This window comes from Oncorhynchus clarkii, chromosome 6 (assembly GCF_045791955.1).
Source record: "Oncorhynchus clarkii lewisi isolate Uvic-CL-2024 chromosome 6, UVic_Ocla_1.0, whole genome shotgun sequence".
Classification (NCBI taxonomy): Eukaryota; Metazoa; Chordata; class Actinopteri; order Salmoniformes; family Salmonidae; genus Oncorhynchus; species Oncorhynchus clarkii.
Genome location: NC_092152.1, coordinates 46,709,881 through 46,729,230, shown reverse-complemented (window position 1 = coordinate 46,729,230; position 19,350 = coordinate 46,709,881). Strand labels below are relative to the sequence as shown.

General features: G+C 45.9%; 1 protein-coding gene across 1 annotated transcript in view; it reads right to left on the bottom strand.

Annotated features, from left to right (window-relative positions):
• LOC139411224 (Ras protein-specific guanine nucleotide-releasing factor 2b) overlaps positions 1-19,350 on the bottom strand; it is a 202,004-nt gene that overhangs the window by 79,443 nt on the left and 103,211 nt on the right. The window contains exons 5-7 of the mRNA XM_071157235.1: positions 8,661-8,797; positions 8,078-8,194; positions 7,903-7,982 (exon numbers count right to left, since the gene is read on the bottom strand). Of these exons, the coding sequence (XP_071013336.1) occupies positions 7,903-7,982; positions 8,078-8,194; positions 8,661-8,797 (334 nt within the window). The remainder of the gene's footprint in view (positions 1-7,902; positions 7,983-8,077; positions 8,195-8,660; positions 8,798-19,350) is intronic.

The following is a 19,350-nucleotide window of genomic DNA, read 5'->3' as shown; positions in this document are numbered from 1 at the left end:
ACAAAGAGGGACTTAGGAAAATTGCAGTTGGCTCAGAACAGGGCGGCATGACTGGCCCTTAAAAGTGTACGGAGAGCTAACATTAATGACATGCATGTCAATCTCTCACGGCTCAAAGTGGAAGAGAGATTGGCTTCTGTTTAAAATACTAACACACAGATCGGACACCCATGCATACCCCACAAGACATGCCACCAGAGGTCTCTTAACAGTACCCAAGTCCAGAACAGACTATGGGAGGCGCACAGTCCTACATAGAGCCATGACTACATGGAACTCTATTCTACATCAGGTAACTGATGTTCCACATCAGGTAACTGATGCAAGCAGTAGAATCAGATTTAAAAATCAGGTAAAAATACACCTTATGGAACAGCGGGGACTGTGAAGCAACACAAACATAGGCACAGACACATGCATATACACACACACGATAACATACGCACTATACACACACGTACACATGGATTTTGCGTTGTAAATATGTGGTAGTGGAGTGTGGGCCTGAGGGCACACACTTAGTGTTGTGAATTCTGTAATGAATGTATTGTAATGTTTGTCAAATTGTATAACTGCCTTAATTTTGACGGACCCCAGGAAGAGTATAATGGGGATCTATAATAAAAACAAATACAAACATATGAATCACTACAAAACTTATTCTATGACCGCTTATACACTATATTAGGCCCTGCCTTTGGAACTTTGGTTTTCCTAGACATGGCTGCTATATTGTGATCACTACATCCTGTGGATTTGGATACTGCTTTAAAACAAAAGTATGCAGCATTAATAAAGGTGTGATCAATACATGTTGATGATTTCATTCCTGTGCTGTTTGTAAATACCCTGGTAGGTTGACTGAAAGAAATTCCACAAATTAACTTTTAACTAGGCACACCTTTAAATTGAAATGCATTCCAGGTGACTTACCTCATGAAGTTAGTTGAGAGAATGACAGGAGTGTGCAAAGCTGTCATCAAGGCAAAGAGTGGCTACTTTGAAGAATCTCAAATATAGAATATATTTTGATTTGTTTAATACTTTTTTGGTTACTACATATTTAATATGTGTACTTTCATAGTTTTGTACATCTTCACTATTATTCTACAATGCAGAAAATAGTATAAAGTAAATAAAAACACTGTCATGAGTAGGTGTGTCCAAATGTGTATTTTGACAATGAGTCTCCATTGGTCCGCTAGTTTTGGAGTGACGGTTCGTCTTAACCCAATCATTGAACATGATAGATAGGCTCTTTTTCTATTTCCTACTTAAGTAGACGGTCTGACGTCACCACTACGCACCAAATCATCCCACCTGTGCCCTCATGTCCTGAACATGGCGAACCAGTTACCAACACCTAAGTAGTTAGATGGTTTGTCATTAAATGTAATATCTATAACATTGAATGACAAACCATCTAACTACTTAGGTAAACATATGAATTACCTGTTGCACAACGTTCAGCGCAGGTGTTGGTAACTGGTTCACCATGTTCAGGACATGAGGGCACAGGGGGGAGACTTGGCTTGTGACATCAGGACATCTACTTTTTATTTTCATTTTTTTATTTCACCTTTATTTAACCATGTAGGCTAGTTGAGAACAAGTTCTCATTTACAACTACGACCTGGCCAAGATAAAGCAAAGCAGTGTGACAAAAAACAACACAGAGTTACACACAGGATAAACAAAAGTACAGTCAATAACACAATAGAAAAATATATATACAGTGTGTGCAAATGGAGTAAGGAGGTAAGGCAATAAATAGGCCATAGTAGTGAAGTAATTACAATTTAGCAAATTAACACTGAAGTGATAGATGTGCAGATGAAGATGTGCAAGTGGAATACTGGTGTGCAAAAGAGAAAAAAGTCAATAAAAACTCTAAAAACAATATGGGGATGAGGTAGGTAGTTGGGTGGGCTATTTACAGATGGGCTATGTACAGCTGCAGCGATCAGTAAGCTGCTCAGATAGCGGATGCTTGAAGTTAGTGAGGGAGATATAAGTCTCCAACTTCAGTGATTGTTGCAATTCGTTCCAGTCATTGGCAACAGAGAACTGGAAGGAAAGGCGGCCAAAGTGGGTGTTGGCTTTCGGGATGACCAGTGAGATATATTTGCTGGAGCGCGTGCTGCAAGTGGGTGTTGTTATGGTGATCAGTGAGCTGAGATAAGGCGGTGCTTTACCTAGCAGAGACTTATAGATGACCTGGAGCCAGTGGGTCTGGCGACGAATATGAAGCGAGGGCCAGCCAATGAGAGCATACAGGTCACAGTGGTCGTGACAAAACGGATGGCACTGTGATAGACTGCATCCAGTTTGCTGAGTAGAGTGTTGGAGGCTATTTTGTAAATGACATCGCCAAAGTCGAGGAACGGTAGGATAGTCAGTTTTACGAAGGTATGTTTGGCAGAGTGAGTGAAGGAGGCTTTGTTGCGAAATAGGAAGCCGATTCTACATTACATTTTGGATTGGAGATGCTTAATATGAGTCTGGAAGGAGAGTTTACAGTCTAGCCAGACACCTATTTATTTGTAGTTGTCTACATATTCTAAGTCTGAACCGGACAGATTATTGATGCTGGTCGGGCAGGCGGGTGCAGGCAGCGATCGGTTGAAGAGCATGCATTTAGTTTTACTAGCTTTTAACAGCAGTTGGAGGCCACGGAAGGAGTGTTGTATGGCATTGAAGCTCGTTTTAGAGGTTTGTTAACACAGTGTCCAAAGAAGGGCCAGATGTATACAGAACGGTGTTGTCTGCGTAGTGCTGGATCAAGGAATCACCCGCAGAAAGAGCGACATCATTGATATATACAGAGAAAAGAGTCGGCCCGAGAATTGAACCCTGTCATACCCCATAGAGACTGCCAGAGGTCCGGACAACAGGCCCTCCGATTTGACACACTGAACTCTCTGAGAAGTAGAATTAGTACTTAAGTAGGCAATAGAAAAAAAAAGCCTGTCTATCATGTTCATTGATTGGGTTAAGACGAACCGTCACTCCAAAACTAGCGGACCAATGGAGACTCATCAATGGAGACTCCCTCCTCCCTCTAAACCCCGTTCATCACGGAAAAATTATTCCAAAACTCGCAATCGAAAAGACTGGCAGGGAAAGCAAAGAAACATAGAAAGAAAAGATACGAGTAGCGTAACCAAAAGGCAGTACATGCAGGCATGAGTGTGGGCAAAATGTATTCAATAGGATTTGTGGCTGGGAAAGTTTAACCGAAAATTGTTTTTGCATTCTTTTCAAAAAACAATTTTTATAATTTGTCAAAGTTTGGCTCTCGCCTTAAGTTTTGGGGTTTTGCTTTTGATGTCTTATTTTTGTTTACAATTCTATACATTTTACTTTCAATTGTTTGGTTTTTGATTTCAACATTTATTTCACCCATCCTTGAAAATATGTGTACATTCTCAACTTTATTTTTCATGTTCACGATGTATTTTATTTTGAATTCGATACATATGGCGTGAAATTGACCCCATACTACGGGACCAAAACAGCAGAGAAGCTTAGCTTCGCTCTTCAATGCTCCTGGTTGTTGAGGAAACTCCTGCAACAATCATTACGCACACATGCGTCTCATCATCAGTCACACCTGGACTTCATTACTCCCTTTATTACATAGCCTTTATATAGCACTCTTTTGTTGTCAGTCATCAGGTAGTATTTTTTATGTTATTATTAAACTCACTAACTGCACCTGCTTCCTGACTCCCTGCATCTACAATACAGAACGCTACCTCAACAAATGGATGCAGCAGTTAACCAAGACCTCTCCCAGATGGTCAGCGAACAGGGACACCTACTTCTTCAACACCATGACCAGCTGGCTCATTTGGGCATGGCTATGTATGAGGTCCTCCATGTTCTTCAGCGAGTCACCATTACTCAAGGGGTGTCATCTCCAAACAACGGAAGATTCTCTACCACAAGTGGACCCAGCGAGCCAGTACCCCTGCCTATCCAGTACTCCATCCTGGTCAGCGATACCTGATTGTCCCTTCAGGACAAATATGACGGGACTCCATTGAAATGCCGTGGCTTCCTACTCCAGTGCTCCCTCTATTTCGCTCATCAGATGGGAGCTGCCACCACCACCTAGGACTGAGCCACGGCCGTCTGGGAGAGAGGAGAGGAAGAGCTGGGTTCAGGGGGGTCTTCGACCAGAGAGGGGGGTGAGTGCCTACTCCAACTACGGCAGGATGTCCAGACCATGGTGGAGTACGCGCTCACCATTCAGACAGTGGCAGCATCCAGCAGATGGAATGAGCTGGTGCTCCGCAGCCTATTCAGAAGAGGACTGCGCGAAGAGGTCCAGATGTAGTTGGCGTGCCGAGACGACAACATATCCTTGGATGCCCTCATCGCGATGGCCACCTGTCTGGATAACCTTCTTCGGGAGCACCATGCATGCCCCCATCGCCTCTCTCCCTCCTCCGTTAATCTTTCTGAGTCAGAGCCTGAACCCATGGAGCTGGGGGCCACACGTTTCTCCGCGGCTGAGCGACGCCATCCTAGACAGCTGGGGCTCTGTCCTTATTATGAACAGGATGGGCACCAGATTCAACGGTGTCCGATTCGTTCTAAACGGGGGTCCACAGGAGCAGAGAGACAACCACATGGTCAACCCTAGTACGATTTCACTGGTTCATGTCCGTTCATGTTTTGTTTCTAGAGCTCTAGTGGACTCCGGTGCCGTGGGGAATTTTATCGACCAGGCCCTCGCTTCCTCCCTTAACATTACCTCATACCCACCTCATACCCACTCATAATCACCGACTGGGCACCCGAATGCCGAAAGACCTGCTTACCTTTTCCCTGTGGTTCCACATTGCTTGAGAGCCCTGCAGTTGCCCTTCAGCCCAACATCCTGGAGGTATACCAAGATCTTCGGGACGTTTTTTCCAAGACCCGCGCCACCTGCCTCCCTCCTCATCGCTCCTGGGACTGTGCCATCGACCTGCTTACAGGCTCTGCATCTATCTTCTGTCAGTGGCCGAAACCAAGGCTATGGAGGAGTACATCCAGGAGGCCCTCCAGCAGGGTTTCATTTGCACATCCACCTCCCCTGCGTCAGCAGGCTTCTTCTTCATGGCCAAGAAGGACGGAGGATTGCGCCCATGCATCGATTACAGAAATTTGAATTCCATCACCACGAAGTACCGCTACCCTTGGTGCCGGCCACGATTGAACAGCTCCGCGGGGCCCGTTTTGTCACCAAGTTGGATCTGCGGAGTACCTACAATTTGATCCGCATCCGGGAGGGGGATGAATGGAAGATGGCTTTCAGAACGATGTCCGGTCACTACGAGTACTTGGTGGTGCCTTTTGGATTAGCTAATGCTCGGTCAGTGTTCCAGGCATTCGTCAACGAGGTGTTCCGGGACATGCTCGGGCGCCAGGTGGTCATCTATATCGACGACATCCTGGTCTACTCGCCTACCTTGGAGAAGCACATTGCTTACGTCCGAGTAGTCCTGGAATGCCTCCTGGCCAACCACCTGTACGTTAATGCAGAGAAGTGCCAATTCCATCAGGAGGAGGTCTCCTTTCTGGGTTACCATATTGGCCCGCAAGGAGTCATGATGAATGAGAGGAAGGTGGATGCTGTCAGGTCATGGCCAGTCCCAACCACCATAAAAGGGTTACAATGGTTTTTTGGATTTGCTAACTTTTACAGCCAATTCATTAAGAACTTTAGCTTGATCACCTCACCTCAAGGTGAAGCCTTGTTTCACCTCCGCCCCGTTGCTTAAACATCCAGATCCTACGCTGCCCTTCGTGGTGGAAGTGGACACTTCAGAAGTAGATGTGGGGGCTGTCCTGTCCCAACGTTAAGGTAATCCATATTAGAGGTCGACCGATTAATCGGAATGGCCGATTAATTAGGGCCGATTTCAAGTTTTCATAACAATCGGAAATCTGTATTTTTGGGCTGCCGATTTGCCTTTTTTTTATACCTTTATTTAACTAGGCAAGTCAGAGGTTTAATTAAATAACCTCTTATGGCTGCGATCCCTGTACAGGGATCAACATCAGGGGACATTTCAGAGTGACAACTAAAAATACAACGTCGTAACATTAAACATTCTTGAAAATGCAAGTGTCTTACACCCTTCAAAAGATTAGAATCTTGGTAATCAAACTACGTTTTCCAATTTAAAATAGCTATTACAGAGAACAAATACCATGCTTTTGTTTGAGAAGAGCAATCAACAACAGAAACAGTTTCCGCCATGACAGTTTTTACACATTCACATCTGAAGGTAAAATTATGACTTACATTCTGATATCTAGTATGTAATGGTTTTGGGTTGGACCACCATTCTTTGTTTGTAAATGCACGCGTAAGGAACTCCGCCTTGACTATCAGAGGACTTGCTGTGACGCTTGTTATGCGCAGCAGTATTTGAGAAAGTTGTATTTTCAACGATTTCATTGAAGACATCATGGCGAATAAATCAGGAAAAGCGGAGTCAGTCTAAAGTGAAAGTGAAAAAGTGAAAGTGAGACAGATTTTTTGTTTGAGGAATCTTTGAGTGTTATGGTTCAAACAGGAACTGAGGAGCTATTTCTGCAAGAACAGGACATACTTCTGGACGGGTAAGTGCTAATGCACTTTTATTTCATAAAACGGAAATAAGAGCAAGATATCAGAATGTAAGTTCCGACCATCGGAACCTGGAGTACATACTGAACCCACGCCAAGCCAGGTGGGCCCTTTTCTTCACCAGATTCGATTTCACGCTGACATGTAGCCCAGGTTAAAAAAACATCAAAGCAGATGCCCTGTCTATGATTCGGGAGAGGTTCCTGTCTTGAGTGCATTCATAATCCTACCCTCTTGAATCATAGCCCCCATGCTCTGGGACCTAGATGTGGACAGTTGCCAGGCCCTGGAGAGGGAACCCACAACTGCCACCTGTCGTCCTGAGCGCACCTACGTTCCCACGGGGATAAGGGATTGGCTATTGACCTGGGCACACACAGCTGCCGTTGCTAGACATCCAGATATCACCCACACCATTCAGTCCAGTGCTGGAAAGTCCTGGTGGCCCACCTTGGTGCAGGACGTCATTCGTTATGTCAACTCCTGCTCCATATGTGCCCAATCCAAATCCCCCGGAACGCTCCAGCAGGGAAACTCCTTCCCGTGCCTCAGATTCCCAGGTCTTATCTGTCCATTGACTTTGTCACTGATCTCCCCTCTTCTAATGGTTTTACCTCCATATTGGTGATAGTGGACAGATTCTCTAAATCATGTAGTTTCATCATGCCTTTCTCGTCTCCTACCGCTCTCCAGGTCGCTGAGGCACTGTTCCAGCAGGCCTTCCGGCACTGTGGCCCGACCGTGGCCCCAAATTCACATCAAGTGTATGGAAGGCTTTCATGGAGAAGCTAAGGGTCACAGTCAGCCTCACTTCCAGGTACCGGCCTCAGTCTAACAGGCAGGTGGAGAGGATGAACCAGGAACTGGGGAGGTTCCTGAGGTGCCACTGCCAGGACCAACAGGGGGCTGGGGCCTGATTCCTCCCTTAGGCTGAATACGCCCAGAATTCATTGCCACACTCCTCTACCGGGCTGACTTCCTTCCAGTGTGTTCTTAGAAACGTTTTTATAAAACTTAAAAACTAAATAAAAAATAGTAAAGTGGATCTGAAAACTAACTGCAAATAAACTGATTTTAAATAAAAACCTTGAAACTAATAGAAATAAAAACGAACATAAAAACGATAATAAAAACGATAACGATAATGTGTGGGTGTGGTTTGCATGGTCTATGCAACTGTTGTGTGTGTGTGTGTGTGTGCGTGTGGGCGCGAGTGCATGTGTGCGTCTATGTGTGTGTGCATGCATTTTGCAGTGTGTGTAATGCCAACTTACCCAATACCAGTGTAGGCCAGTTCGCTATCCGGGCTTTGAGACCTTGGTGGAATATCTCATGTAGAAACATGATGGTCTCACTGGATATAAAATGAATAAAAAACAGAATATCAAACATGTTTCTGTGTGTGCGTGTGTGTGGGAGTGTGTGTGTGTGTGCATGCATGTGTTGTACCTGTTGAGGAACACACTGCTGACATCATCGTGACTGATTGGAGGTTTCTTGGAGCTGGCGGCCATGCGGAGAGGTCTCAGGAAACAGTTAACCAGGATAGACAGCTGGTGGACATACCTAGGGTTAGATCAACAAGGATCAGACTAACAATCTTGGAATAAAAAGGTGCTATCTAGAAGCAAAAAGGGTTATTCGGCTGTACCCATAGGAGAAGCCATTTGAACAACCCCTTTCGGGTCCAGGTAGAAGCCTTTACACAGAGGAGTTCTACCTGGAACCAAATAGGGTTTTACTTTGAACCAAAAAGGGAACTCCTATGGGGACAGCCGCAGAACACTTTTGGAACCCTTTTTTTCTAAGAGTGTAGGATGCAGACCTTGCTCCAGCCCAGCAATAAAACACCTGAATACGCGACTTGTGGTCTAATCACACTATGCGTGAAATCAGGTGTGCTGGTGCTGGATTCGAATAAATAACAACAGTCAATCATTCAATTCATCAATCATTCATTCAATTCATCAATTAACAAATCAGCCACTCAATCAATCAATCAGTCTCTGTGTGAGTGGTTTTAGGTACATACTCTGTCTCGGCCTCCACCATGTTAAAGACGATCTGGTTCCTCTTCCTCATGCTCTCAGCATGGGGAGAACAGATGTAGTCCTGAACTATCAGCTTCCACTTCCTACGGCACAGCCAGCCACGCATAAAGCTTTGCACCTGTACAGGGAGACAGACACACAGGTTATAATATTTTTTTGGGGGGGGTAAAATTTTATAAAATGTTTCTAACAATATAAACGTATACAGACAAAAGATGGTTTTGTGCCCAGACCCACATGTTCCCACCGCATCCATCTCCAGTGCTTGTAAGACTATGCCATATAACCTCAAATTGCGGTATTCTGTTTTTCTCTGTTGCACACACCTTTTCAATATTTAAATAATAATGCATTTGATTCTTCCACTGTCTCAACGATGGAGGATAATTTGATTTACAGTTTTTAGGTAAACTTTTTTTTTTTTAAATGATTGACGAGAAAAGTACGGTTTCTCACCGCAACCCTCATATTTCATGTCTTCAAATATGCAGATAGACGGATTAAAAAGTACATTTACATTGTAATAATTGACAGCCAACTTTCTAACTCTGCCCATAACTTTTGGACTTTATAGCACACCCAGAAGGCATGAATTATAGATTCATAGTTAATTTTATACTTAAGACATGTAGAATTTGTGAATGTTGTCTCTTGTATAATAAATTCTATATTTTTGTTTATACTGGATTAAGCATACATTTTTGTTAACTGTAATTTCATTAGTTATGTTGCAACACTCCCTTCATCTTGTGCCAATATCAGTTATTTTTAAGTCTTGGTTCCAATAGTTTTTTTCTAAGAAATTGTCAGTTGGATAGGTTGCAAGATTTTCTATACATTACCTATCATATGAATATCCTGATATTAAACTTTTAAAGTTGCATGTATTTGAAAATGTCTACGTTGGTCAGCCCAAAATGGCTTTTTAATTATGTCATGGAAATAATTGTATTTCCTATTACCATGTCATGTATGCCTTTAGTTTTCCATATGGGCCTATTCATCTGTGAATTCTGAAAAGCTATCCAGGAATTGTTGCATAGGGGTGTGTTTTTAGGGAGTGATATTGGTTCTTGCAGTCCGTTTCATTTTCTTCCATATTGTTATACTGTCCTAAACTATGAAGTTGTTAATGTTCTTCGCTTTAGTCTTTGGAAATAGACACGTGAAAAGATTTTGGGGATCTGTATGCGCATCTTTCATATGTACCCATTGTTCCTCTTTAGTACATTTAACAATATGTACCCATTGTGCCTCTTTAGTACATTTAACAATATGTCGCAAGTAAAAGCCTTTGGTGGCGAGTTTTTACAACTCCAGGTCTGGAAGGTTAAAACCGCCAATTTAGGGAGATGTAAAACTTTAGTTTTTATTCTATGAATTGTATTTGCCCATATAAAGCCTGTTATGACCAAGAATTATATTTAAAAGAAAGAATGTCTTTGGTGGAGTATTACGGAAAATAAATATAGAAACTTTGAGAGATTTGAAAATTGTTTTGAATAGCGTTGTTAATCGTTTTGTAAGGGCTGCAAGGTGTTTACCAGGTTTATTTGGTAAAATAGTATGCTTTATTTGAGTTGAACCTGTAGTTGTTGGCTCTCTTCAAAAGATCAGATTCCTGCTTAAATTCAGAAATGTATTTTCTTCTTACCTTAAAGTTTTTTATGGGCCTTTCTAAAATAGTAAATAATTTATATTTTTCTTTCATTTTAATTTCTAACGCAGATTGAACTTTTTCAAAGTATGAGATTATCATTCCCCTAATGTACTCCTTAAAAGCACCCAAATTATGTTGGAGTTCTGCTTTTCTCTGTCCTATATCATGTTGAATTACACCAACATAAAATACACTTAGTGACAGAACATGGACAAAGAACAGAGCACATTTTCAAGAACCGAAATGTATTAAATAGATAATCTAAAAAATAAAGACCTTTACCTTAACAAATGTCTACATTTATTTATTTTATTTTTATTTCACCTTTATTTAACCAGGTAGACTAGTTGAGAACAAGTTCTCGTTTGCAACTGCGACCTGGCCAAGATAAACCAAATCAGTTCGACACATACAACAACAGAGTTACACATGGAATAAACAAACATACAATCAATAATACAGTAGGACAATCTATATACAGCATGTGCAAATGAGGTAGGATAAGAGAGGTAAGGCAATAAATAGGCCATGGTGGCGAAGGAATTACAATATAGCAATTAAACACTGGAAGGGTAAAATGTGCAGAAGATGAATGTGCAAGTAGAGATACTGGGGTGCAAAGGAGCAAGCTAAAAAAATAAATACTGTATGGGATGAGGTAGATTGGATGGGCTATTTACAGATGAGCTATGTACAGGTGCAGTGATCTGTGAGCTGCTCTGACAGCTGGTGTTTAAAGCTAGTGAGGGAGGTAAGAGTCTCCAGCTTCAGAGATTTTTGCAGTTCGCTCCAGTCATTGGCAGCAGAGAACTGGAAGGAGAGGAGGCAAATGGAATAATTGGTTTTGGGGGTGACCAGTGAGATATACCTGCTGGAGCGCGTGCTACGGGTGGGTGCTGCTATGGTAACCAGTGAGATTGGATTTACCTGGATTTACCTAGCAGAGACGTGTAGATGACATGGAGCCAGTGGGTTTGGCGACAAATATGAAGCGAGGGCCAGCCAACGAGAGCATACAGGTCGCAGTGGTGGGTGGTATATGGGGCTTTGGTGATAAAACGGATGGCACTGTGATAGACTGCATCCAATTTTCTGAGTAGAGTGTTGAGGCTATTTTGTAAATGACATCGCCGAAGTCGAGGATCGGTAGGATGGTCAGTTTTACGAGAGTATGTTTGGCAGCATGAGTGAAGGATGCTTTGTTTGCGAAATAGAAAGCAGATTCTAGATTTAACTTTGGATTGGACATGTTTAATGTGAGTCTGGAAGGAGAGTTTACAGTCTAACCAGACACCTAGGTATTTGTAGTTGTCCACATATTCTAAGTCAGAAACGTCCAGAGTAGTGATGCTGGACGGGCGGGCAGGTGCGGGTAGTGATCGGTTGAAGAGCATGCATTTAGTTTTACTTGCAATTAAGAGCAGTTGGAGGCCACGGAAGGAGAGATGGCATTGAAGCTCATCTGGAGGGTAGTTAACACAGTGTCCAAAGAAGGGCGAGAGGTATACAGAATGATGTTGTCTGCGAAGAGGTGGATCAAAGAATCACCAGCAGCGAGAGCGACATCATTGATGTATACAGAGAAGAGAATCGGCCCGAGAATTTAACCCTGTGGCACCCTCATAGAGACTGCCAGAGGTCCGGACAACAGGGCCTTCGATTTGACATACTGAACTCTATCAGAGAAGTATTTGGTGAACCAGGCGAGGCAATCATTTGAGAAACCAAGGCTGTTGAGTCTGCCAATAAGAATGTGGTGATTGACAGAGTTGAAAGCCAGGTCGATGAATACAGCTGCACAGTGTTGTCTCTTATGATATCGTTAAGGACCTTGAGCGTGGCTGAGGTGCACTCATGACCATCTCAGAAACCAGATTGCATAGCTGAGAAGGTGCGGTGAGATTCAAAATGGTTGGTAATCTGTTTGTTAACTTGGCTTTCAAAGACCATAGAAAGGCAGGGTAGAATAGATATAGGTCTGTAGTAGTTTGGGTCTAGAGTGTCTCCTTTGAAGAGGGGGATGACCGCGTCAGCTTTCCAATCTATGGGAATCTCAGACGATACGAAAGAGAGGTTGAACAGGCTAGTAATAGGGGGTTGCAACACTTTCGGCAGGTACTTTTAGAAAGAGAGGGTCCAGATTGTCTAGCCCAGCTGATTTGTAGGGGTCCAGATTTTGCAGCTCTTTCAGAACATCATCTATCTGGATTTGGGTGAAGGAGAAGTGGGGGAGGTTTGGGCGAGTTGCTGTGGGGAGTGCAGTGCTGTTGACCGGGGTAGGGGTAGCCAGGTAGAAAGCATGGCCAGCCGTAGAAAAATGCTTATTGAAATGATCAATTATTGTGAATTATCGGTGGTAACAGTGTTTCCTAGCCTCAGTGCAGTGGGCAGTTGGGAGGAGGTGCTGTTATTTTCCATGGACTTTACAGTGTCCCAGAACTTTTTAGAGTTTGTGCAAATTTCTGCTTGAAAAAGCTAGCCTTAGCTTTCCTAACTGCCTGTGTATATTTGTTCCTAACTTCCCTGAAAAGTTGCATATCTCGGGGGCTGTTTGATGCTAATGCAGAACGACACAGAATGTTTTTGTGCTGGTCAATGGCAGTCAGGTCTGGAGAGAACCAAGGACTATATCTGTTCCTGGTTCAAATTTTTTTGAACAGGGTATGCTTATTTAAGATGGTGAGGAAGGAACTTTTAAAGAATAACCAGGCATCCTCTACTGACGGAATGAGGTCAATATCATTTCAAGATACCTGGGCCAGGTTGATTAGAAAGGCCTGCTTGCTGAAGTGTTTTAGGGAGCATTTGACAGTGATGAGGAGTGGTTGTTTGACCACAGACACATTATGGCTGCAGGCAATGAGGCAGTGATCGCTGAGATCTTGGTTGAAAACAACAGAGGTGTATTTGGAGGGCAAGTTGGTTAGGATGATATCTATGAGGGTGCCCGTGTTTACGGATTTGGTGTTGTACCTGGTGGGGTTATTGATAATTTGAGTGAGACTGAGGGCATCAATCTTAGATTGTAGGATGGCCGGGGTGTTAAGCATGTCACACTTTAGGTCACATAGCAGCACGAGCTCTGAAGATAGAATGGGGGGCAATCAATTCACATATGGTGTCAAGGGCAGAGGGTGGTTTATAGCAAGCGGCAACAGTAAGAGACTTGTATCTGGAAAGATGGATTTTTTAAAGTTGAAGTTCGAATTGTTTGGGTACAGACCAGGATAGTAAGATAGAACTCTGTAGGCTCTCTCTGCTGTAGATTGCAACACCACCCCCTTTGGCAGTTCCCGAGATAAGAGCAAGTCTAATCAAGTCTAAAAAAAATTTAAAATGGCGCCGGAGCAGAAGGCAGATGTTTTACGTGCCCTGAACTGATTTAGTTTTTTTGTTTGTTTATCTGCATTGTTTGTAACTTATTTTTTACTAATTTTGTACATAATGTTGCCGCTACCATCTCTTATGACCAAAAATAACTTCTAGACATCAGGACTGTGATTACTCGCCACGGACGAGCATAATATTTTTCTTCCTTCACAACTCTGACGAGCCCGAGGCGGAGGATATGTGGCTCCCTCGGGAACAGGCCCCGACCCCCGTGATCTGCGCAAAGAGGAGGCGGCGAAAGAGAGGCCAGAGAGCGGGCTGGCTTCTGAGGAGTAGGAGGCGATAGAACAAACCCCCACTCCCCTCAATTCTGCTCGCAAACATGTAATCTTTGGACAATAAAATGAACAAATTATTGGGATAATTAAACTACCAACGAGACATTAAAAACTGTAACATTATGCTTCATGAAGTCGTGGCTGAACGACGACAATATGGCTGGTTATACGATCTACCGACAGGATAGAACAGCGGCGTCTGGTAACACAAGGGGCGGCGGTCTATGCATTTTTGTAAACAACAGCTGGTGCATGATATCTAAGGAAGTCTCGAGCTACTGCTCACCTGAGGTTGAGTTCCTCATGATAAACTGCAGACCACATTACCTACCGAGAGAGTTTTCAAATATATTCTTTGTCACTGTTTACATACCACCACAATCAGAGGCTGGCACTAAGATATAATTGAATGAGCTGTATTCCACCATAAGCAAACAAGAAAATGCTCACCCAGAGGCGCAGCTCCTAGTAGAAGGGACTTTAATGCAGGGAAACTTAAATCAGTTTTACCTAACTTCTATCAACACGTTAAATGTGCAACCAGAGGGAAAAGAACTCCGGACCACCTATAATCCACACACAGCGATGCATACAAAGCTCTCCCTCACCCTCCATTTTGCAAATCTGACCATAATTCTATCCTCCTGATTCCGGCTTACAAGCAATAATTAAAGCAGGAAGCACCAGTGACTAGATCAATAAAAAAGTGGTCAAATGAAGCAGATGCTAAGCTACAGGACTGTTTTGCTAGCACAGACTGGAATACGTTCCGGGATTCCTCCAATGGCAATGAGGAGTACACCACATCTGTCATTGGCTTCATCAATAAGTGCATCGAATGACGTCGTCCCCACAGTGACCGTAAATACATACCCCAACCAGAAACCATGGATTACAGGCAGCATCCGCACTGAGCTAAAGGCTAGAGCTGCCGCTTTCAAGCAAGCGGGACTCTAACCAGACGAACCATCAAACAAGCAACGTGTCAATACAGGATTAAGACTGGATCCTACTACACCGGCTCTGACATTCGATGGATGCGGCAGGGCCTGCAAACCATTACAGATTACAAAGGTAAGCACAGCCGAGAGCTGCCCAGTGACACGAGCCTACCGGAAGAACTAAACTACTGTGCCGCTTCGAGCACCAGTGACTAGATCAATAAAAAAGTGGTCAAATGAAGCAGATGCTAAGCTACAGGACTGTTTTGCTAGCACAGACTGGAATACATTCCGGGATTCCTCCAATGGCAATGAGGAGTACACCACATCTGTCATTGGCATTGGCTGAAACATGCATGAGAGCACCAGCTGTACCGGGTGACTGTGATCGGATTACCAGGAGGTGTACTGCGAGCATGCGCTGACCAACTAGCAAGTGTCTTCACTGACATTTTCAACCTCTCCCTGTCCAAGTCTGAAATACCAACATGTTTCAAGCGGACCACCCTAGTGCCTGTTCCCAAGAACACGAAGGTAACCTGCCTGAATGACGACCGATCCATAGCACTCACGTCTGTAGCCATGAAGTGCTTCGAAAGGCTGGTCATGGCTCACATCAACACCATCCTTCCAGTAACCCTAGACCCACTCCAATTTGCATACTGCCCCAACAGATCCACAGATGATTTGAACATCTTGGCCATGTTCTGTTATAATCTCCACCCGGCACAGCCAGAAGAGGACTGGCCACCCCACATAGCCTGGTTCCTCTCTAGGGTTCTTCCTAGGTTTTGGCCTTTCTAGGGAGTTTTTCCTAGCCACCGTGCTTCTACACCTGCATTGCTTGCTGTTTGGGGTTTTAGGCTGGGTTTCTGTACAGCACTTTGAGATATCAGCTGATGTACGAAGGGCTATATAAATACATTTGATTTGATGATGCAGTCTCTATTGCACTCCACACTGCCCTTTCCCACCTGGACAAAATGAACACCTATGTGAGAATGCTATTTATAGACTACAGCTCAGCGTTCAACACCATAGTGCCCTCAAAGATCATCACTAAGCTAAGGATCCTGGGACTAAACACCTACCTCTGCAACTGGATCCTGGACTTCCTGACGGGCCACCCCCAGCTGGTAAGGGTAGGTAACAACGAATCCGCCACGCTGATCCTCAACACGGGGTCCCCTCAGGGGTGCGTGCTCAGCCCCCTCCTGTATTCCCTGTTCACTCATGACTGCACGGACAGGCACGACTCCAACACCATCATTAAATTTGCTGATGACACAACAGTGGTAGGCCTGATCACCGACAATAACAAGATGGCCAGGTCTCTGACCTTCTCCCTGTAGGCTATGTGGTGCTAGGACAACAACCTATCCCTCAACGTGATCAAGACTAAGGAGATGATTGTGGACTACAGGAAAAAGAGGCCTGAGCACGCCCCCATTCTCATCGATGGGGCTGCAGTGGAGCAGGTTGAGAGCTTCAAGTTCCTTGGTGTCCACATCACCAACAAACTAACATGGTCCAAGCACACCATGACAGTCGCGAAGCGGGCGCGACAAAACCTATTCCCTCTCAGGAGACTGAAAAGATTTGGCATGGGTCCTCAGATCCTCAAAGGGTTCTATGGCAGCACCATAGAGAGCATCCTGACAGGTTGCATCACTGCCTGTTATGGCAACTGCTTGGCCTCCGACTGCAAGGCACTACAAAGGGTAGAGCGAACGGCCCAGTACATCACTGGGGTGAAACTTTCTGCCATCCAGGACTTCTACACCAGGCAGTGTCAGATGAAGGCCCTAAAAATTGTCAAAGACTCCCGCCACCCTAGTCATAGACTGTGCCAAGTCTAGGTCCAAGAGGCAGTTTACTAACCAAACTTTACACAGGCTACTGTTTGGCCGTAGCCCACATCAAATAAATGAAAGATAACCCACAAGCCAACTGTGACCTTCTCTTGTGAAGGCCAGACATAAGAGAGAGAACAAAGGCTAAACCTGGTCCAATTATCCATCCCCCTGCCCAACCCCCCTCTATGCCACTCCTCCAACCGCCAGGATGCCCGGCATCAGAACATTCCAGGTATTCCCGTGATTGGCAGATAGAAGGTTGATTGGCATGTCGGACCCCGCAAACACTGGTAAGTACAACACAACCCACTAACAGCCTAACACATAATACACAGCTGTCTGTGCGGGTCGCTACACAGCCCACCCACCACAAAGTCCCTCGTCCCCTAGGGAACAAAGTCTCTGAAGAAACCCGGAGGTCTCCCTTGCCTGCGTGGCCGTGATGGTCACAGAGTGTCCAGATGTGAAACAGGGGGCTCCATCTGTGGCAGGGGGCTGCCCCTCTGGGACCCAGGGGATGAAGGAAGAGATATGGGGGACAAGGGAGCGGGAATGGGGAATAAGGTCCGTGGCTCCGGGGAACCACGCGGTGACACAGGGAGGGAGACAGGGGGAGTGGACTGTCTGGAGCCTTGTCTGCGGCACCTGGGGGTGGGTGCCTGGAGAATGTCATTGCCAGATAAGGGAATTGTGGGGGTCCCTTGGGTTTGGGGAGAAGAGGCCCCTCTGTATGGGGATAACCTGTCCCGGTGCAGTGCCACCTTTCTCCCCCTGGGAGGAAGCTGCACCCGGTAAACAACCTCCCCTACCCTCTCCAGGATGCTGCAGGGTCCCACCCAGTGACTGTCCAACTTGGGGCATCTGCCTTTTTTCCTTAAGGGGTTGTAGACGCAGGCCAGCTCCCCAGCCACAAAGTGCCTTCCCCGGGTGTGCACGTCGTAGTTCCTTTTCTGCCTCACACCTGCATTCACCAGCTGCTCTCTGGCGAAGGTGTGGGCTGTCTCCAGGTGGTCCGCGTGTCTCCGGGCATACTCCGGCCCGGGGGAACATGAGGGCTATCCAGGGGCTGACCAAATGCCATCTCCGCAGGGGTGCGAATCTCTCTCCCCAGCATGAGGAGGGCAGGCGTGCAGGAGGTGGAGTCTTGGACAACGGAGTGGCATGCCATGAGGACCATAGGCAGGTGCGCGCTCCACAAGGCCATCACTTTGAGGATGGAGAGGAGTAGTGCGGGTCTTGTGCATACCCATTCTCTCACACATGGTGGCGAACACACGGGACTCAAAGTTTCTGCCTTGGTCGATGTGGATGGACTCTGCAGCTCCAAACCTGCTGAACAACCCCGCTGTCAGGGCGTCAACAATGATCTCTGCCTCCTGGCCAGGCAGAGCATAGGCCTCAGGCCATTTTGTGAAATAGTCCATGGCCGTGAGCACCCAGTGGTTTCCACTGTCTGTGGTGGAGAACGGCCAAACTACATCGACTCCCACCCTCTCCACGGGAGCCCCCACTGGGAACTGTTGGAGCTGAGCATAAGAGCGGCCTGGGGGGGCCTTTCTCGCTGTTCAGTGGTCACAGCGGCGGCAAAAGTCCTCCACATCCATCTTGTGCTGCCCCCAGTAAAAGCCCTGACGGTGGCGACGGAGTGTTTTTGTGATCCCAAAGTGTCCAGTCCCCACCACCCCATGAGTACTCTGGAGCACAGCCTCCCGCAGTGCTTTTGGGACCACCACCTGCCACCTCTCCTCTCCCGTAGCTGCCTCCTTCCATGCCCGCTGTAGCACACCATCAGCCAGTCGCAGTCTCTCAAACTTTGACCACAACCCCACTGTAGCACTGGCTGTAGGTCTGTGTCCCATCCCTGCTGCTGCCCCATTCAGCCACGTCGACAGTCTGCAGCTCACAGCAGACAGGCCCGCACGCCCGACACACTGTGGCACAGACCCCCTCCTCTGCACACAGCTCTCTCTAGCTGGAGCGTTGCACAGGCCGAAGCACAGGACCTTGAACTGCCAGTGTCCTCTGTTAGTGGAGAACGCAGTTTTGGCTCTGGCCTCTGGGGAGAGGGGCACCTGCCAGTAGCCACTGCGGAGGTCTAGTGAGGAGAACCAGGCGGACCCCTTAGCGACTCATCGATGCGTGGTATGGGGTATGAGTCCTTCCTGGTTACCTCAATCAGCCTCCAGTAGTCCGCACAGAACCTCAGCTTGCCCCCCTTCTTAGGAACCATGACGACTGGCGCTGCCCAGGGGCTGTCTGAGGGCTCAATGAAGGGGCATGAGTCTCTGCTGCTTTAACTGTTGGAGTAAAGGGATTGTTGGGTTGAGTGAATGTGACATTGGGGGGTGGCATGGTGACTGCCGGCCCTCCCTGGAAGCTCAGTGTGACCCCATTTAGGTCTAACTGGCAGCCTGTGCACCTAAGAAAGTCCAACCCCAGGAAACAAGGGTCCTGCACAGCCGCCACCCACACAGGATGACGCACAGTCCTGCCCCCTACTGTCAGAGTCATTATTCCCTTCCCTTTCATGGGTGCCAGCTCACCTG